Source organism: Neofelis nebulosa, chromosome 12 (assembly GCF_028018385.1).
Source record: "Neofelis nebulosa isolate mNeoNeb1 chromosome 12, mNeoNeb1.pri, whole genome shotgun sequence".
NCBI lineage: Eukaryota > Metazoa > Chordata > Mammalia > Carnivora > Felidae > Neofelis > Neofelis nebulosa.
The window spans coordinates 27,831,251-27,853,265 of NC_080793.1; the positions used below are offsets into that span (position 1 = coordinate 27,831,251).

The 22,015-nt window shown below is 36.0% G+C and overlaps 1 protein-coding gene across 5 annotated transcripts in view; it reads right to left on the minus strand.

The window, feature by feature from the left end:
- FSD1L (fibronectin type III and SPRY domain containing 1 like) overlaps positions 1 to 22,015 on the minus strand; it is a 77,875-nt gene that overhangs the window by 22,357 nt on the left and 33,503 nt on the right. For 4 of the 5 annotated variants that reach the window (XM_058694675.1, XM_058694673.1, XM_058694677.1 and 1 more), the window contains exons 5-11: positions 18,555 to 18,577; positions 13,889 to 14,010; positions 11,699 to 11,908; positions 9,627 to 9,725; positions 3,932 to 4,061; positions 3,279 to 3,311; positions 100 to 200 (exon numbers count right to left, since the gene is read on the minus strand). In XM_058694675.1, coding sequence (XP_058550658.1) covers positions 100 to 200; positions 3,279 to 3,311; positions 3,932 to 4,061; positions 9,627 to 9,725; positions 11,699 to 11,908; positions 13,889 to 14,010; positions 18,555 to 18,577 — 718 coding nt within the window. The remainder of the gene's footprint in view (positions 1 to 99; positions 201 to 3,278; positions 3,312 to 3,931; positions 4,062 to 9,626; positions 9,726 to 11,698; positions 11,909 to 13,888; positions 14,011 to 18,554; positions 18,578 to 22,015) is intronic. The other variant, XM_058694674.1, reaches the window with a different exon arrangement.

The following is a 22,015-nucleotide window of genomic DNA, read 5'->3' on the forward strand; positions in this document are numbered from 1 at the left end:
CATTAGAAACAGGCCACTCCAGCTCTAAGTGGGCAGAAAGCCCAGCGGTGTGACTGTGATGCCTTTAACCTGACATGATGAAGACTATGTTTATCGTACCCAGCACTGTGTATGATTCCCCAGTAAAACGATCTCTGCTGCCTCTTCCTGCTGGTGGCCTGGAGCCTATGGATGTCCGTTTGGGGGACGGCGTGCCACTTCTATACAAACAGGAAGAAAAGAGAAACAAATACTCTATGCTGTAGATGCCTCACAGACTAAAACTACAAGTCATGAAAGGCAACTTTGAAAAGTTTTAATTACGTTGCACAAATAGCACCATTTAATTTCATCTGAATTATTATCAAACAGAGTTGTCAATTAAAAACACTGAAATGTAAGAAGTCATCAACACAAAGCAGGCTGAACACTAACATCATGCAGACTGAACAAAGCTTATACAAAGAACACACAGTTGAAATAAGAAACAATGCCAAAATGAGACAAGTTAAAAAGGAAAACAAAAGAACTGAAGGGAAAAAAGAATTCAAAAAAGATAATGGATTATAGAGCTTACATTTCTTGCAGTTAAATTTAAATTTTAAAATGGCAGAAATAGTCTTATTATGATAAAAACTAAATAACCTTTTCATAAGCAGTAAGTATTTTTGTTCTGCATCTTTTCTTCGTAAAAAAGAGAAATAGTCAATGCCCAAATCCATGCATAGGATAATATCAAATATTATAAAGCATTTCTCCTACAAGATTCAACCTGATCTCCCCTTATGTCGAATTATATGATAGGATAAACGGGACAGTACTAGGCCTTTCACTAAATCTCAAAAACTCAAAATAAATCAAGACCCAAAGATGTTTAAAAATAATATTTCAATTATATTGAATCCCTGTATTTAAAAAACAGTAAAAAATTGTAACTTACCAGTAGTAAAGAAATACAGGGAAAAGCATGGAGAAAAGACAAACAGGCATAACTATTAAGAGTGGCAGTTTACATTTCAGAGAAAAGTTAAATAAGGGGAACTCTTCCATTGCAGCATTCTAGACTTCCAACCCAAAGTCCATTTTTGCAAGTACAACAGCTATTACTGTCTGATGTCAAACACGATCCCCTCCCACCTCACCCCTTTAAGACGCCTTTGCAGCTCTACTGTGTAAATTAAGGCTCTTTGTTTACCTACCCTCTAGATTGTTTTACTAGCTTCTGAAATGATCTCTTTGCCACCTAATTCATCTTATTCACTGTTACCACATAAACCTAAGTTTGAAACTGCTACCTTAAAATCTTCAAGCACTTCCTTACTGCCTACAAACAACTTTGCTTTGGATTTAAGGCACTTCTTGATTTGGTCCTAGTCTGCTTTTCTAGCCTTCTCACCCTAAAGAGCACTATTCAGCTAAATGCAGCAGTGTTCCTTAAACTCAGGCAACCTGCTTCAGTGCTTTTCCTCTAGTTTATGTAAGGCCAAATGCTACGTGTTTTTCTATTTCCTTGAGAACCAGCCTAAATGCCATTCCTTTAATGAAGATCTTCCAGATCTTACCAGGCTAAATAACTCTGCTGAGGAATCCACCTCCAGGCCAAAATCCTATGTGTAATCTTTCAGGCTGAACCATAAATGATTATAAAAGGCTTTTAGTGACAGGCCTGAGAGGGCTGCCTTTCCCATACCAGACTTGGTATATAGTTAGTTCACCACAATTTCTTAAGGAAGATGTAATCCTCCCCCACCCCAACCCAGAGATCCTATGCATATCTGCATTCCTAGCTTAGGCACCTCTATTCAGAGACCCCCTCATGGGAGAGGGGGTCTTCAGCTAAGACTTTTTCAGCTGCTTCTGAGTAGACCTCCTTAAAGAGGCGGTGTGAGTTGATGTGGTCTGAAGATACTTCTCTCCATTCAATCTCAATAGTTTTCCACTTCTAACCTTGCCTCTTCTCCCTCCTTCTTGGCCACAGGTCCATAAAACAACAGGAAGAGCATTCTGTTTGGGGCTCTCTTGGCAGTGAGATGATCCTCCAGATAACCACCGTCTGCAATCTGCTTTGATTTACCTGACCCTCACCCGTGCTATTCTCCTGGGAAAAACGGAACACTGAGGAGAGGTAGCACTCTTTCCTTTGTGGCCTCTTGCTTAAACTATCATAGTAAGTGAATAAAGGCTTGATTGTTACTTTCAATCAAGTAGAAAGTTAGAAATCAGGTAGAAAGTTAGTGAACCACTTTAATACCTGGCACTGTCTAACTGACCACTTTAACATCTGGCAGCTCAGGCTATCTTTCTTCTTCAACTCCTTTTGTCACACTTACCACTACCCATAATCTCTACCTTGTATTGTTACTTATATATAGATATATATCTCATACATGTAAGTTAGGGCAAATTTCTTAAAGACAAGAAGAGTGTTTATTCCTATAAACTCTACCACATCCAGCTAACATCTACAGTGAATAAATATTAATGGAAAGAATAAATGTGCATATCATTCCAGAAGTACTCCATACATAAAATACCCTTTAAAGGAGAGGAGAAAAAAAAGGAGAGGAGAAAGAGAAGTAATATGAGCTGAACTGCTAAATACAAACACTCTAAAAATCTCCAAGGAACCAAATGAAACTTCATACACTCGATTAAATTCAGCAACATTTTACAATTTATAATATTCTAACTCTGAAGTCACTTTCACTAATAATGAGCAAATAAGCTAGAAAAAATAAAAGAAGGTAATTTTGAAAAAGTAACACATTCTGGTTTCTGGTAAAGATATGTGGTATCTTCAAATCAGCACATTATTAACCATGCAATTTGAACCGATTCATCTTTCTGGGCACTGTCTTAACTTGAGTAACTTTATTTCTTAAATGCTTTTGAAACTGTATAATTATTATACAATATAGAACACGTCAAACCTCCCTCATGTCAAATACAAATAAAAGCAAAGCTGTAATGTTAGATATACTGACTATAGCACAAGAAAGATGCCAGGTATAAGTAAATGCAGAAAAAAATCAGATGAGGGAAAAAAACTCAAGAAAGACTTCAAAAGCAGGGCTCATTGTTTTGTTACCATATACAATATAATCCAAATAGTATGCAGCGTGCTACAGTGCTGTAAATTCAAAACATAAGCTACCAATACAGACAGTCTACACAGAGCAATATTTTAGCCTACGAAGGCTGATGCAATGGCTTCTGCTTATTGGTTAAAAGAAAAATTAAAGTTATTCAGCCAAGCTAGATATACTAAGTCCTAGAACCAGACACACATAGATCATCACCTTGTATGTTTCTTCAGTGAAGTAACATGGACACTGTTAGATAAAAATAGGCAACTGTTAAGAGAATGCTTTACAACTTAAATGTAACAGCTTATAATTAAATTAGATCAAAAGCCTGCTGGGAAATTTTTTTTCATTCACTGTTGTAACTCACGGTGATTATTACTTTATTCCAGTTTGAGCAAAATTTTCCTCTGTTAAAAAAGGCATACTTTGAGACTGTCTAAGTAAGACTGACAACAAAAGGTCCAAAGCCTTCCTCTTTGGTTCATAAGGTTGCTAATCAGGGGCAAGACAATGGGGTTGTATTGCTAAAAGTTGTCATTTCACGCAGACCTTCAGGTAAGACAGGAGATCTATAAGTCTAAAATTCAGGAACTTCTCTCTTAAGCAGTTCAAGTTACGTAGATACAACTTTAAGGAAATGGAATACTGAAATAAAATGTGTAAAAAGAAGATCAGGGAAAAGAGTAATGAAAAATGTTATAACAAATTCAAGTACTCATAAACAGTATTATATTCTTCACTTCAATGTTACTAACACATCACAAATTATACTGATATATAGAATAAGAATTTCATCATAAGTTATTGTCAAATAAGAATCAATGTACAAGTATGTGTCCAGATTAACATTTAATAAACTAGCTTACCTGCCCTTATTCTCTTTTCCTTTCATTTTACTTTCTTGACCTTTTCCTCCTGTAGGATCCCACTCTACACAGGTATCTTCAACTCTCAGGTTCAAATGGGATGATGAGCTATCCAAATTGAAGTTTAGTGCTATCCAAAATAAGATTTCAATTTTTAAAAAATATAGAACATCTCCACATTCTGAAGCACAACTATCATCACATTATTTTCCTACTTAGTTTATTCATAGATAAGAGAATAAAGTTCAAACTCCTAATGCTAGCCGGCATTTAAAGTCCCCAAAGATAAGGCTGTAATTTACTAACTCCTATTTTATTTCCCATTATTGTTCTCTACATACCCTGTAGCTCCAACCAAATACAATGTACTTGCATGGCCTCTCGTGTTTCTGCTATTCCTTCTGCTGGAATCTCCATCAGCACATAATAATCTCAACTTTCTGCTATTAGAATATTAGTTGATTATCAGTTGACTGTTATAATTTTTTTTTTTTTAGCGTTTTTTTAATTTATTTTTGAGACAGAGAGAGACAAAGCATGACCGGGGGAGGGTCAGAGAGAGGGAAACACAGAATCTGAAACAGGCTCCAGGCTCTGAGCTGTCAGCACAGAGCCCGGCGCGGGGCTCAAACTCACGGACCGCGAGATCATGACCTGGGCCGAAGCCGGCCACTTAACCGACTGAGCCACCCAGGCGCCCCTCAGTTGACTGTTATAACTAAATAGGAAGAGGAGCCGGTGGGATTGGGGATGAAGAAAAAGTGATGTGGTATAAAAAATTACACAGCCTGGCACATACACATTTTCTCTGATGCTCTAATACTTAATAGTTTCATAGTTAAACTCTCAGTAGTTTTGAATTAAAAAGCACAGAGAGGGTGCCTGAGTGGCTCAGTCAGTTAAGCGTCCAACTTCAGCTTAGGTCATGATCTCGCGGTTTGTGAGTTCACGCCCCGCATCGGGCTCTGTGCTAACAGCTCAGAGCCTGGAGCCTGCTTCAGATTCTGTGTCTCCCTCTCTCTCTCTGCCCCTCCCTCATTCACACTCTGTCTCTCTCTGTCTCTCTGTCTCTTGAAAATAAACATTAAAAAAAAAAAAAAAGCACACAGAAATAGGCACAGGAACAAGGAAACCGACTCAGCTGATAGAGCTAGAGGTGACTTACATGGCAAAGAGATGGGGAAAAGACTACTTAAATGAAAACAAATCAAAATACACAAAAACAAAGTCATGGGGGAAAAAGGCACAGCATAAGGAATATAGTAACTGGGACTGGAATAGCATTATATGGTGACAGATAGTAGCTACATTTGGGGGAACACAGAGAAGTTGAATCACTATGTTGTACCCCTAAAACTAATGTAACATTGTGCCAACTGTACTCAAATTTTAAAAATAATTTAAAAAAATGAAACAAAACTATGTTTTTTAAATTATTTGGTATTTGGGGGAACTATCTATCCTACTCAGAAAACTTACTCAGAATTCCTACTTTAGGAAATCAGTGTAACAAGATATTATCTTCTCTCTTTGGAAATTGAAGGTAAATCATTAAAATATATTGATTAAGCTGAGTGATGCAGACTCCTCATATTCTAAAATACAATTCCTAGAATCTCTGCCTTAAGCAAGGTATCATATACTACATAGTTACCAACTAATCTGTTTCTCTTAGTTCTACTTTCCTTCAAAAGTTCAAATTTCTGGTAATTACTCATTGAAGTGGTACTTCCTTTACAACCCCATTTCACTTAAGGATATTACTTGATTTAGCCAAAGCTTCAAAAATGTTTCTATGAAGTATGCATTATCAAACAGTAAAATATTCATATAAAAAGCCTAATGTTTACCTAGTAGATTAAAAATTTTTTCCTTCACTGTTCTGTAAAGTACACTTTAATTTCAACTATGCATCTGACCCATTGTTCATTGTCTTTAATTATAAAATAACATTGTAAATACAAATCTACTGACCATACTGCTTCTAATAAATATACTATATAAGTTGCTAGCTTTTTAAAATTTGCATGTAAACAAAAATGAACTTATAGAAAAAAAATACAGTCTTTCAGTAAAAATGTAAACAAAACTCCTTAATAAGCAGGTTACTAAATAGGCACTTAATAATTACCTTATAGGTAGGTTACTAAAAAGTTAGGATTAAGCAAACTTGAGATCCTATACTACCAAGAATGAAATGCCTTAAGAAAACAGGGTTGGGCTGTGGCGTCTGGGTGCCTCAGTCAGTTAAGCGTCTGACTCCTGATTTCAGCTCAGGTCATGATCTCATGGTTCATGAGTTTGAGCCCCACATTGGGCTCCATGCTGAAAGTGCCAAGCCTGCTTGGAATTCTCTCTCTCTCTCTCTCTCTCTGCTCCTCCCCTACGTGTGCTCATGCACTCTCTCAAAATAAATAAATAAACTAAAAAAAAAAAAAAAAAAAAAGGTTGGGGCACCTGGCTGGTTCAGTGAGAAGAGCATGAGACTCAATCTTGGGGTCATGAGTTTGAACCCCATGTTGGGTGTAGAGAATACTAAAAAAAATAATAATAATAATTAAAAAAACAGGGTTAAGGCGCCTGGGTAGCTCAGTTGGTTGAGCATCCAACTTCGGCTCAGGTCATGATCTCACAGCTCCTGAGTTCAAGCCCCGCATCGGGCTATGTGCTGACAGCTCAGATTCCGATTCTGTGTCTCCCTCTCTCTCTGCCCCTAACCCATTCGCATTCTGTCTCTGTGTCTCTCAAAAATAAATAAACATTAAAAAAAATTAAAAATAAATAAATAAATTTAAAAAACAGGGTTAATTAACCTCTATATTAGCTATTAGGTAATACATGTGAGGGTACCTACTCTGGACAGAAAGAAAAAGTAAATTATAACTCTAAGGTGCTATCAATTCTCAGCCACTTGTTACAATCCTAAGGCTGTTTGAAAAAAAAAAAAAAGGTAAGAAAAAAATCCTAAGACTGTTCCCTAATGTTTAATGTGATGAAGAAGGATGGGGTCATGAGTGGCAAGAAAAGATGTCCCCTCCAAGCTACCTGAGACTAGACTTACTAAATACCACAGCATGCAGACAGAAAGGCATGGGCTTCCATCCCAGGGGTATAATCTTTAATCTATCTCCTTGCCCCCCCCCCCTTTTTTTGGACACTATCCCCTTTCTGTGACCTCAATGAAGTCATGGAGCCTCTCTAAGCTAACAGGGATACTGTGTTGTTTAAAAGAAAAAAACACATCAGTCCTCAAAAGTGAGGCCTCAAACATCAGTCCTGCCTCTCATATCATCTCTGTAATAGAACTAGGAATTAGTTTCCATATCTTTAAAAGTCTGTGAAAACAAAGTACCAAAATATCAAAGTACCATTATGTTTCATGTATTTGTATTGGTAGCTGCTTTCTTGGTACTCTAAAATTACACCATAGCCACTATCATTTGAAACTAGAGAGTAATTTGTGATTAGTATCATATCATTTACCATTAAAAGGAAGGGATAAACCACAGAAAAATTCTGTTAATTAGAACTTCAATTATTCATCATATGTGACAATCCCAATGACAAGAACAGTGCTACATACATTGGAGACAGAAATTAATAATGTTCACTATTTCCCACATCAAGCACCATTAAAAGACAGGATATCAAATTCTGGTAGGCTTCAACTATTTAACTTCCAGCTCTCTCCCTTTTCCTCCAATTCTCTGCTCCATACCTGTATTTCAATGGTTGGTCAAAAAGCACTACAGCAAGCCAAAAAAACTAGCAAGCAATTGTTCAACATGTCATTTTTTTAACATCTACACTTTTCCTCTGGAGCTCTTGCCCTCATTAGTTACCAGTCCAGTGGTATGGAATAACCCTTAGAGAAGCTGTGGTCTATAGCTATTTAAGAGACAAATTTTTTTCTGGGTCTCCCTGAAGGTCAGAATTAAATGTTTAGTGGGCCTCAGGGTTGAGTTTCAGTCTATCCCCACCCCAGGGGGTTTACCCAGTGAGAACTCTTGAAAAGACTAAAAGCAACTCTACAAACACCAAGACCAAGAATTTGACTACTAAGATCCAGACCCTGCCAACAGAACCAGGCAGCCCAGCTCCAAGGAAACTTAAAGCCAGCTATTCATTCCCCTGAATCTGTAGAATTTGCATAGAAATGTACAGGTCCAAGTTTGGTGACTAAATATAAAGGGTAAAGGAGAAGAAACAAAAGAAATAAAAAGACACAATACTTCTGAGGGAGAATAATAATAACAATGCAGTTTTACCTGACAGGGCTCAAAACAGTTCAAGTTGTGTAAAGATTATCTATAACTATACCTTGAAATGGTTAAAATCTCTCAAGAAATCACAGTCATGTATCAGTTTAATAACAAGTAATTCAAAGTAACCATTTCTTGGCTAAGTTATCTATAGTTCTCCAATAAAAACATTAGCTAATCCAAAAAAGTTACTCAATTTAGTTTTTTTACCATTAAGATGCAAACATTTTCTTTTGAATTTGTCTTGTCAATAATTTACAGGCTTCACATTTTGCTTTATTCTGATATAGTATTTTTAAACAAATTTTTTTTAATGTTCATTTACTTTTGAGAGACAGAGAAAGAGCACAAGTGAGGAAGAAGCAGAGAGAGAGGGAGACACAGAATCTGAAGCAGGCTCCAAGCTCTGAGATGTCAGCACAGAGCCCGATGCGGGGCTTGAACTCACGAACTGCGAGATCATGACCTAAGCTGAAGTCAGCACTTAACCAACCGAGCCACCCAGGTGCACATATTCTGATATAATATTTTTATATCACTTCCAAATCATATCAAACTCTGGCACACAAACCTATTCAAATGCTATGTGAACTGAAGGTCAGTGGAACCCCTAAAGGCTGAAGTACTTCAACAGTGTGTAGAATCTGATTCTTGCGGTAAATCCAGGCAATTACCATCTCACAAATGACAAGATCTCTATCATTATGGCCTTCCAAATGGTAAATACCTCAAAAATGTTCCATGTTGAAATATGTTATTCTAGAGAGTTTTAACTAAATCTGAATTGGTTCCAAGCCCACAGTAAGGGTTGGCACAAAATTTGGAAACAGATTCTTTACACCTTTTCAAGTTAGTTCTAGGGATTGTGGGCAAGTCATTTAACATATGTAAACTTTCTTCATCTGCAAAATGGGTATCAGTAATATTTAAACTACTGATCCCTCAAGATGGTTTTAATGATCAAATGGAAAAGTGTGAGAGTGCTTTGTAAACATTAATAAAATATACAAATGTTAATTTCTACAATAAGGTTTAAGAAAACAGAGAGTACGTGAACTAAACTGAAATGGTACTTCCCCATTATTGAGCCATAATCCATTCCCTGAGAAATCTGTGGGCAAATCTCACTGATGCCTATGTATTCATACTAGACTGCGATTTGTAAAGCACCCACACCACAGGATCCAATGTCATCACCTCAGTCTATTTTACCTATTTGAATACCATCATAAAAGAAGAACTAATGAAAACCAATAGTATAGTCCTAATTTCCCCATCTTAAAATTCCTACTACTGAGAATTCCAAGTATGTATGTGCATGCACACACCATAGGGAAGAAATGCTACCATACATGAAATGCTTCCTGTCCCAGTCTTGAATAACTTCAGATGTTAAGTTTTGTTTTATGCTGTATAAATATCTACAATCTTACCTTTGGTCTCTAGAGTCACTGGATCAGAATACTCTCCAGCTACAGCTTTGTTACAAGCTCGAACTCTGAAATTCATATACTTTGAATCAAACTTTAAGCCTGAAAAAATGAAAATGGTTTTCAGATATGAAAATTAAAGGGATCTACTCCCAAAGTAGGAGCATGAACCTTCAAACATATTCCCTCTTGAGAACTCTCTCTTTACTCCACAAGAGTATAAATTTATGTTAAAACAGTGGTAATGCCAAAAATAAGAGGAATCATGACTTATTTCTTACTTTCTTCAAAATAAATATAAATAATACAGTTTAATCAATGTTTTTTTTTTTTAACCTAGTGATTAAAAAGGTATTCTCAAGTTAAAAGTAATGTCTCATTCAAGGAGAAATGACATATTTAAAAAAAAATTTTTTAATGTTTTATTTATTTTTGAGAGAGACAGAGCATAAGCGGGGGAGGGGCAAAGAGAGATGGAGACAAAGAATCAGAAGCAGGCTCCAGGCTCTGAGCTGTCAGCACAGAGCCAGACATGGAGCTCGAACTCATGAACCATGAGATCATGACCTGAGCCGAAGTCGGACACTTAACCGACTGAGCCACCCAGGCCCCCTACAATTTAAAGTAACATACTCAATTTCTGGAAAGAAGACACCCTAAAGAATTTTAGTATTTATGAAACACTGTATTTTTATGTGAAAAATGAATTTAAGAGAAAGTAAAGCATAGGGATTAACAGTAAAACTCTGAAGTTAGTCACGTCTAGATTAAAATCTTAGTCCGTGGGGTGCCTGGCTGGCTCAATCAGTGGAGCATGAGACTCTGGTTCTCGGAGTTATAACTTCGAGTCCCACACTGGGTGTAGAGATTACTTTAGGAAAATAATAAAATCTTTAAAACTTCAGTCCAAAAATTACTAGCTAAGCGACCATCAACACCTTGACAGAACGAGTTTTTGTATCTGTAAAATAAAAATGATAAAACCAACCTCATAATTATAAAGATTAAATGAGATGTACTATACTGATTAAATGAGACGTATTATGTAATACACTTCAGCACAGCTGACAAGTGGTAAGTGCTCAACAATGGTAATGTTACTGCTCATGCATAACAAGTGTTGAACAACTCCGGAAATATATGGCTACTTAAAATAGCCAAAGTCCCCTATACATAGAGACACCTTTTGAAAAAAAAGGCTAACACACAAATTTCTAATACCAAGTCATAGCTCTGTAAGTATTACTGTGAAGATAATCATAAAAAGGTAAAAGCAACAGTATTTATAGAACCACTGAAATGCAGGGGTAGTATGTATACCTAAAAAGCTGACAGCTTTTTTACTGTTAAAAAACCAAGGTTAGGGGCGCCTGGGTGGCTCAGTCGGTTGAGTGTCTGACTTCGGCTCAGGTCATGATCTCACAGTCTGTGAGTTTGAGCCCCGCGTCGGGCTCTGTGCTGACAGTTCGGAGCCTGGAGCCTGCTTTGGATTCTGTGTCTCCCTCTGTCTCTGCCCGCCCCCTGCTCATGCTCTGTCTCTGTCTCAAAAATAAATAAAAACATTTAAAAAAATAAAAAACAAAAGAAAAAAAAAAACCAAGGTTAAAATTGATGTTATTCTGAAATATTGTTTCCAAAACACTCCTTCATGTTTGTTTTACATACATTGTTTTAACAAATTGAAAATATCAGGAAGTAGTTAAAATGAAAATTTTCCTGATATTGTAAGAGAAATTCACTTCTATAACAAATATAGAAAAAACCTGGCTAAAGAAACTTAATTTCATCTTCTAAAGTAACTCAACGGGAACCTGGGTAGCTCAGTTGGTTAAGCCTCCGACTCTTGATTCCAGCTCGGGTTTGTGGGTTTGAGCATCGCATCAGACTCCATGCTAACGGCACAGGCCTGCTTGGGATTCCCTCTCCACCCCTCCCATGAGCTCATGCATGCTCTCTTGCTCTCTCTTTGAAAAAGAGAAATAAAACTTAAAAAAAGTATCTAAAGTAACTCAAAATATTCTTCACAATTACATTTACTTTCTGAGAAAGAAATTCATAAAATGCAGTCATTTTACCTGATAGTGTATATTCAGTACCCTTAATATTATCAATTATCTCCCAGCATCGCTCATCCTTTACACGTGGAAGTCCGTCAAAATTAGTTTTCCGATATTCCAGTATAAAATGATCAATTTTATTATCTTCTTCTGGCATTCTCCAAGCCACTGTTACAGAATTGTCAGCCACCAAACACTCTACTGGATCTATCTCTGGAGCTTTAGGAACTGAAAGAAAAAAACAGGCTCATTTCTCATTTATTAGTACTAATCCAATATTCACGTTTGTCATTCAAACTGCTTTCTTCAAGTTGCTTTTGAATGGTTCCATTGAATCAGGCTACGAGAAAGGATACCCTATAAATGCAAAGTAACTATTTTTCCAAGTTCCATTTAAAAATTCGTTTCAAAGTTCTTTCACAGACGTGTTCAAGATTTATTAAAATCTTATTTGGCAAAAAGCAATTCGAACATGCTAAGGATAAAGAACCAACAATGACTTGTTACTTCTCAACACATATTTTTTAATCTGTTACTTCAAACAACTATAGAATATAGATGAAATCACTACTGACAAAATAGAATAACTTGCTTTGAATCCAATGATTATAATAATTTAAGATATTTTCTATGTATTTTTAAAATCTTGTTTATAAAAGAATTGTAGGGGCACCTGGGTGGCTCAGTCAGTTACGCATCTGACTTCAGCTCAGGTCACGATTTCATGGTTCATGGGTCTGAGCTCCTCATCGGGCTCTGTGCTGACAGCTCAGAGCCTGGAGCCTGCTTCGGATTCTGTGTCTCCCTCTCTCTCTCTCTGACCCTCCCCAACTCACGCTCTGTCTCTCTCTCTCAAAAATAAAAACAAAAAAAAATTTTTTTAATTAAAAAAAGTAGTATGAATGACAATAGTAATTCTGAAAGGCCAATTTACAGGTAGATATCCTGTAGTATCCTGAAGTATCATTTCTTCTTCTACATCTATGGCTCCTTCTCTCATCTTTTCCTTGTATAAACTTACTTAGAACTTCTGACCTGGCCCACACAAGTTAATACAGTAAAACCTTGGCTTGTGAGCATAATTTGTTCCAGGAACATGCTTGTAATCTATAGCACCCGTAGATCAAGGCGAATTTCAAGAATTATTGGCTCAGTTGTGATCATGTGACATTTGGGGTCACGTACTATTCGTATTGCAAGACATCACTCATTTATTGAGTTAAAATTTATTAGAAATCATTGCTCATTTGCAGAACACTAGCAGAACAAGCTACTCACAATCCAAGGTTTTACTGTACTTCACTTATGCTACCTTTATTAGTTCCATTATAGTTTCATGACTACTAATCTGTCTTTTCAGCTAACCTCCAAAAACTAAAGGTCAGTTCTAACTAGAACCTGTAAGTAAAAAGCACCTGTAAGTAAGTAAAAAAGCACTTGCTCCTTCAATCCACCATGTCCAAACTGTTTTAGCTACCAGCCTAACACCATCACTTGATGTAAGCTAAAAAGAGAATACTAGCCAAAAGGTCCCTAGATGGCTCTCTCACATATGTGGAAAATAATTTGAGACTCAATTTCAAATGGTTTTGGCTACTGAAATATCCTCATACTAATATTCTAATAAACCAATGTTAACATGCTATTACTGGAAATAAAATGCCATCTGAGCCAATAACCACAACTATACTGGTAATTACAACAGCTAATATGCACTGAGTGTTTACTATGTGCCAGGTACTCCTTTCAAGAGATTTAGAGATTTCAACTCATTTAATCCTTACACAAACCCTAGAAGAATACCATCACATTTTATAGATGAAAAAAATGAAGCAAAGTTAAATAATCTGTTCGAGGTTCACAGCAAGTAAATGGCAGCCAGGATTCAAATCTAAGTCTGGCCCTAAAACTCACTGTTAACTATCATGGTATTATTGCTTCTCTCTGCCAAACTAGCAATAAAAGATATCCCTTTGACAGATTCTTAAAACAGAATTTTTACTACCAGGGAAGTAATTCTCTAAAAGTAAAGACTAGGAAATTTAATTATTCCTTCGCTGATTGAAGAAAAAAATTTCCACATTACACTTCTTTAATATATACGTTTCAGAGTTCATTACCAAAAAAACCACCTTACATTATATATATATATATATATATATATATATATATATATATATATATATATATACACACATACACACTTACCTGGCAAAAACTTCAAAGTTTGCAGCATCTGTCTTTCCTGAGAAAAATCCACCATTAAATGAGTCATGTTGTCACTGACCTTTGGTTTCAAAGAAAGGCGAAAGGCTGAAGCCATTGTTACTCTATGGTAAACAAAAATATACTTTTAAAAATAAAAGAATGGGGAGTATACCATATTTAATTTATAAATGAAAAGACAGAAGTTATTTCACTTTAGTAATATCAGAAACTATAACAAAGGTAACAAAGCTAAAAATAAATTTGTTCTCAGAGTCTTTCGAAAATTAACTAAATAAAAAACTGTAAAATGTTTTTATTTTAGACATTCAAATATAACTTAAAGCAACTTTCCTCCAGCCAGTTTTATAAAATTGTACACAAATAAAAATATCTCAAGAGAAAATATCCCATATAAAATCATCATTAGCAGACTCAACAGGGATCCGAGCCTCTGTACGCTCAATCTCACTGACTTCCTGATGCCAACCTCACCCCTTCTCACGTGCCAAATCATGAACTGCATGCTCTCTTTAGTAGTCACAACTACTCCATGTATCCTCAAATAAGAGTAAAAGTACACTGACCAAATATTGTGCACCTGGCAGCTGCTAAAGATGGGCCACGGATGAGAAAGGAGAGAAGTGAAATCACAATTTTGAAAACCATGTTAGTAGGTGTCGCTGTGATGCATCAAAATCAGCTAAACGGAAGGATATAAGGAGAAACAGCCTTGTGAAACCATATGCCATGGAAATAACAGTCCAATACACATTTATTAGATGAATATGGTATTAAAAACAAAACAAAAAAAGAAAGAAGCCATACCAGACCTCATTTTACACAAAGTATGGGGGAACTGTTCTGTCAATTAAAACTGGAGATTAAAAGAAATTCTTATATTCTATTAATTTGCCATTTTATCTCAAATTTCAATTTCTTATATTACAATAAATTTCCACAAGTATAACAAAGTAACACCCCTTATCATCTTTGGTCAAAGAATGATACAAAAGTACTATTCACAGATGATGTCCTGCTAGCACACAATTTGGGAGAAGTAAATAGAGCTGAGGAACAAAGGGAATACTAGGCCTAGTCATTCAAATCTGCCAAATCTACCCAGAGATACGTGGTATGGGAAGATATCAAACTTGCTATCTTCAGTTATTTGGGGATAAAAAATGTCAAACGGATGGTGTATTCAGTTAGTTTACTTCATTTTAAAACGAGGAAAGTAGGGGCGTCTGGGTGGCTCAGTCGGTTAAGCGTCCGACTTCGGCTCAGGTCGTGATCTCGCGGTCCGTGAGTTCAAGCCCCGCGTCGGGCTCTGTGTTGACAGCTCAGAACCTGGAGCCTGCTTCTGATTCTGTGTCTCCCTCTCTCTCTGACCCTCCCCCCATTCATGCTCTGTCTCTCTGTCTCAAAAATAAATAAACGTTAAAAAAATCTTTTTTAACTAGGAAAGTAATTATTTTATTAATAACAATGACAGCTGATCTATTGACCAAGAAGAATGTGCTATAGTGAAATACAATTTATGGGAAAGGGAACTCACTGAATACCAAGCACAATGCTGAATATTTTACACACATTACTTTAAGTTATTGGTTCTCAATACTTAAATTTCAGGTGATATCAATAAAAAGTTAGAAACAAAGGCTCAGTCTTACTTTGTTCTTTTATTTATTTATTTTTGTAGAGAGTGTGCATGTGAGTGGGAAGGGCAGAGGGAGAGAGAGAGAATCTGAAGTGGGATCCGTGCCCAGCAAAGAGCCTGAGAGGGGCTCAATCTCATGACTGTGAGATCATGACATGAGCCAAAATCAAGAATTGGATGCTTAATCGACTGAGCCACCCAGGTGCCCCACTTAGTTTGTTCTTTACTGCCCCAAGTATCTTGTGATTTGAAGACTTCTGAAAGAGCTATATTCAGATAGGTACTTAGTAAATGACTACTGAATCAATAAATGGGTTTGAACCTACTTGGATGCTTCTAAACCTATTTAAATGTTTTTTGAGAACTGTTCAAAAAAAATATCCGAAAGTATTTTAGGGAATTTAAATCTGAAACTTTGTCTATAAAACTTGATTTTAATCACTATGGCCTCAAAGAAAAAGAATGTCCCCCAAAAGTACATTAGAAAGGTCTATCAAAACTTAAAAAACAAGAATAACCTTTATTTTCTAGTCAATGAAGATTTCAGTCTCCATAAATCAACACAGATGTACAACAATGCTATAATCTTTCAAAAGACTGAACAAATTTTTTACTTTTAAACTGAATAAATTTAGACCATTGTGTCTGAAAGCCCAAACCAACAATCTACAATCCTAGATAATTCTCTACATTACAAGATCCTTGTGATCAGGACTGTTTTAATTCACCTTGATTTTCTTGATTTACTTCCTATAATACAAGCTGAATACAAGGATCCTTTCCCCTTAGTTTTATTTTTACAAAGACAAAATAACTGCAAAACATATGCATGAGCACTTTCATTTCCTCAAAGTACCTACCTAATTAACTTGACCTACCCTTTCAAGATCCCTTTTTTTCAAGAACCAGAAATCCACAACAAACCTCAACTAATCATCTTACAACATTACTAAAAGCACCCAGAAGTACATACTAGTGATCTGTAAAGTTACAGAGATCTGATGTGTATTATCTTTTCATTTCAGTTGCTAGTTTTAACTGTCACTCCCACTGTTTCTCCTGCATAACCTCTATCACAACAAATGATAAATATTCAATTTCAATTGTATATACTTGATTCCCTTTCAACTGTATATACTTGATTCCCTGCTCAGGTATGGTACACGCTCTTCCTTAAAATGCCACTTCTTCCCTCAGTAGAAATTGTTTTATTTTGACTATATATTTAAATTATTTTTATATCATAAATGGCAATGATGGAATTCTAGAAGCTTGTTTCCTGAGAGAGCACCCATTATCTATATCAGAGAAACCTGGACATTATGAAGTTTTAAAATATTAAGCCCAAGACCCAGAAGTTCTCAGGCAGTGAGGAAAAATTTTGTAGGTAGCCAAAATAAATAATGTATAGACTTTGACCAAAAAAAAAAAAAAAAAAAATGTGCTTTGACAGAGAAAAGGAACCCTGACTGCTGATATCACTCAGAAACTGATGAAATCAAGCCAAGAAGTAGGCTTCGAGGGGCAAAGAAGTTAAGCTTCACTAAAGCTTTGCATTCGGCCATGAAAAATGAGCATTAAATTCTGACAAACATATCTGGACAGAGAAAGAGGTAAGGGGTAAGAAAAGGATTCTTGGAAGCACAGAACCATATAGATTCCTAGGAGAGGAACAAAAGAAGATCTTGCAAGGGCTCTCATAAAAAGTCTTTGGATAGCCAAAAGCCTGATTAGGAAATGACTTCTAATCCAGAAAATCAGAGACCAGGGAAAGACAGAGTGGAGAGTGGAGTAGGTGGCTAAAGAGAATGATCTAGCCACACTGAAAGATGGATTACTCGTACCGAATTCCAGCAGATACAACTCAATTCTACCTTATCCAAAAAACTGACCTATCTAGCACCCATTCCTTTGTACAGTCAATACTTCTCACCTTCAAATTCTCATAATCACCTTTCCACAAGCAGGATTGATAAGAATGACCCACGTCTTTAATCACTCCCTGATATAAAATATACCAAAAATATATAAAAACTAACATCTGTGCTAAGAGTGCTAAAGACTGGCATGTGACTCTTGCCTCTAGTCAAATAACAGGCCATCAGAAAAACAGAATTGAAGACTTCAGCCAAGATTAACAATAGACACACTGGTTTTCACACAACCCATGATGAATAATTTTGTGAATTATCTGATAAAGAATAAATAATTTAATCTAGGATCCAGAGTGGTGCTTTGAAGAGCTACCCCTTTCAGCAAATTTCATAATCCTCAAAGGAATAAACCTTAAGTGATAGTCTCACTATTCAATGTGTAGTGATTAGCCAGGAAGAGCAAAACCATCCCTTCTGTGGTAACCCAATCCAAAACTGCTAGCAGCTCTTTTAGCCCTCTGGTGTATTCATTACAGCCAGTACTACATTACCTTTCTTAATCCTGTCTCTACCAATGAGAAAGACCTCTTAAAACAAAGTCATCATTTTAATTTTCTCTTCCCACACACTAAATAGGAGTGGCATGAGAAACAGAAAGAGATGGCACCAGGAACAGGATGGAATGAGAATACAAAGGTGTTAAACAGGAGAGCAGTGAAGTAGGAGAGCTTTAGCTCTTGAGGACTATTAAAAATGCTATGACTTCTCAGAAAATAAGACATAATTATAAAATTTATGAACAACAAAAAACTACATTCCAGGAAATATGTATTTTTTAATTATCCAAAATGGGTTCCCAACCATTCATAGCTAATTAAAGAACTGTACTAAAACTAACTATATTATACCAGAAATGAAATTCTTTTGGAAGTACATAATTGCCCACAACTAATTTTTGTTAATCTTGCTGATATATTGTTTATTCCAGAAGATATGCAGAAGACATTTTCTTTTTTTATACTTGGATATTAGGTATTTTTATTTTAACCAACGAAAGTCTAGTAAGAAACTGTTCTTGAATTTCATTTCTGACTTCAATATTGACACATATAAAAATGTAGGTTGTATACCATACCTATCCTTGATCTGTCTGGCAGCCTTGAAGTAAATCAGGGAGAAGAGAAAGAAGGCAGTTAGTGTTTTTCATGCAAGTTTCAATGGCAGTGACATGCAAGAAAAGTTAGGATACAAACCCTGGAATAGATTAGTTTCACAGTCATCAAAACATGTATTACAGGAAATCTGTACAGTTCATATCAGCTTGCACAACGTGATGTTAGAATTATAGTAAAAAAAAAAAAATCCAGACCCCATATAAGTCACCTTAAAAGGAGGAAAATTTAACACTTCAAACTAATTCCAGATGACTATAAATGTTTTTCCTTACCTTAAGATTATCAAAGCACACCTCCACTTGCATTCAGTCTGACACTCTTCAACTAGAACAATCAATCTCCTTCATGGGGCACACATTTCTATGCAATCTAATGGTTTTCTTATACATGTCAAATCTGTTCTCCAATTTTTCTTCAGTGATCTTTCACCATTTCATCATGGTTGTTCCAAGTTTTCTCTATATGCCTTCCCTGGGCAAAGACTTTGTATTTTGAGAGCTTGCCTGCTAACATATAAAACTGGGCTGCAGTTCTACAATCCTTTATCCAAAAGAGTAAAGTTGTAATGACAAAAATTCAGATAAGGAGAAACCAGAGAAATACTTGTAGCAATAGGGTCTTTCCCTGAGATGATACAGAAGCTGCTAACTTAAACCTACTCTGCATGAGATATGTTTGGGTTTTTTAAGTTTTTTTTTGAGAATGCTAACACAAGTTTAGGAAAGAAAGAGCTATCACTTGGTGCTATAGAGTATACAGAAAAACAATGAAAAACACACACAAAAACTGCTGTCCCCTTCACATTTACATAGAATGTAATATATTTAACAAAAGTTTTTTTCCCCCACACTGACCACCATAATTAACAATAATACATCCAATGTAAACTATAGCTGTTTTGCTCTACACTCTAATCCTAGGCCTTGCATAACGCCTGGCACATGGTAATACTAATAGTTATTCAATTTAGTTGAACACTGATTTGATGTATATAGCAATGCTTCTGCTGCCTCTCCTCTTCAGTTCTAATACTGTTCTTATTTGGTATTGGTCATTTTTATACCCATCCAAAATATTCTGGTCTGAATATCTTTCTACACAAAAAACCAGAACTGACATTTAGGACATCAGCATATGACACATTACTAGCACTACCAGAATCAACTGTGAGACCTGTATACTAATCATTCTCTTCCCTTTATCAAGAAATTTTAGTCCTGGGGTGCCTGGGTGGCTTATTCAGTTAAACATCCAACTTGGGCTCAGGTCATGATCTCATAGATCATGGATTTGAGCCCTGCGTCGGGCTCTGTGCTGACAGCCCGGAGCCTGGAGCCTGCTTTGGATTCTGTGTCTCCCTCCCTCTCTGTCCCTCCCCTGCTTGTGTTCTGTCTCTCTTTCAAAAATTAACAAACATTTAAAAAATGTAAAACCAAAAAGACATTTTAGTCCTTAATAAGTTTCTAAAGAGACTTTCCAAGTCCTGCATTCTGCAGGAAACAACCCAATTAGGTGGCACTGATATGTGTCTCAAGTCATGATACTACCTTGGTATTAGGAACAAGAAATGTTAAGAAAGTCAATTACAATGATTTTTAAAAACCACTGTCATTACAGCTAGAATTACAAACCAAAGATTTTAATATAAATGTCAGAGGAGAGAAAGAGGAGAATCCTCTTGTTTCTTTAAATATGGATAAGTGCCACTACCATTACCCCTAGACTCCCTTTATTTCTTCCTCCAGGTGAGGTGAAAGGACTTAATCTGAGATGAGTTTGAAAGGAGAAACTAGAAATAAGTAGCTCAGTTACTTTTCCTCTTTCTGGCAACTTGCTTGCCTACTGAGAACATATATTCTGTTCTTTGCCTCTATGCAGGAAGTTTGACAGGAACAGGCTCTCTCTCACACACACACAGAACTGAGATAGCCTTGTATTGACTATACCTAGGTGGGCAAGTCTAACTCTAGGATTCAGTATTAGAAAGCTTACTCGTTGATATAAGCCAAATTCTCCAGTATCGTTTTGTTGGTATTTGGCTTATCAGCTTTACTGTCTTCTCTTATTTCCCAACTGGTTTAGAACTTGGTTAGAGAAATGTTACTTACCTGTCACTCTCAAAGAACCCAATAATCTGAAGACAATTACTATCTTTTTTTAAAAAATAAACTAAGATTTTGTTTCATCTTTCAAGAACACTATACAATATATATGTTTAACTTCCCTACAACAATTTTCTTTAAAGTAATCTCTATACCCAAAGTGGGGCTCAAACTCACGAGCCTGAGATTAAGATTCGCATGCTCTACTGATGGAGCCAGCCAGGCGCCCTCAATACTGTGTCTTTTAAACTGACCATAGTGATTCAATTTTGTGTCTAGAGTTACTTACTTTAGTAACGGTGCCGTTTTTTTAGTGTGTCTGTGCAAGTGCATGCATGTGCACACGCATGTAAAGCTTTCTTGTTATCATTTAATGTACTAGATTACTTGTGGCAAACCAGAAAAGGAATACATGAAAAGCCAAATAATGTTGGAAAAACTGTCTTGTGTATTTACACATAAACATACCCAGGTGATCAAACTGAAGACTCAGCATTTCCTCTTTCATTTAGGTTCGATTTTAACAGTACATACACTGTGTAAATGCAGAAGGGGTTGAAAAAGTTACTCTGTGTGATAAAAAAGGGGAGAAAATCTCAAATTCTGAAGATACTTCTCTAAAGGGCCCAATTTCAAGAAACATCTTAAATTGGAAAATTGTTTAATTTTTTTCTGGAATTTCTCCTCCCAAAGCAGAAATCTATCCAAAAGACACACATTACTATGCTGCTTGATTCCTCTTTCAAGAGTGATGCATTCTGTCAATTAAACATCTCTGCTTACCAAGTACAAACGATTTCAGAATTTACCATTGCTCTATCTCTAACACATTTATTTGCATCTACAGAATTCCACTTAGTGAATTATGAACAGGCCTCAGTGAATCTTCAGATTTTTGGGTAATGGCACTGTATTATTTTTAGAAAGCCTTCAAGAAGTATTAGCCATATTACCTTGCTCAATACCACTGTTTTCAATTTCAATAACTATTTCTATTTCAATCTTTTATTGAAATCCTTGCCAACACTTCACTTAACTTTATTGCCTTCAGATATGGCTCCTTTCTCTCCCAATCTCTTCCTCCACCTCTCAATTAATTGTTTTCAAAATAAATCTTACAATCCTGATCAGTTATAGGAATCTATCACCTGAGACCAAACTTCTTTAAATAGAACTGTAATAAGAGTATAAATAGGAGTAATTGCAAATGGTTCTTCATAATTACCAATTAGATATAAAGAAGTTAAACCAGATCTTTCTCAATCTCTCTTGGTTTTAATCTGCTATAAGTACATACAGAAACTATTTTCTTCCATGAA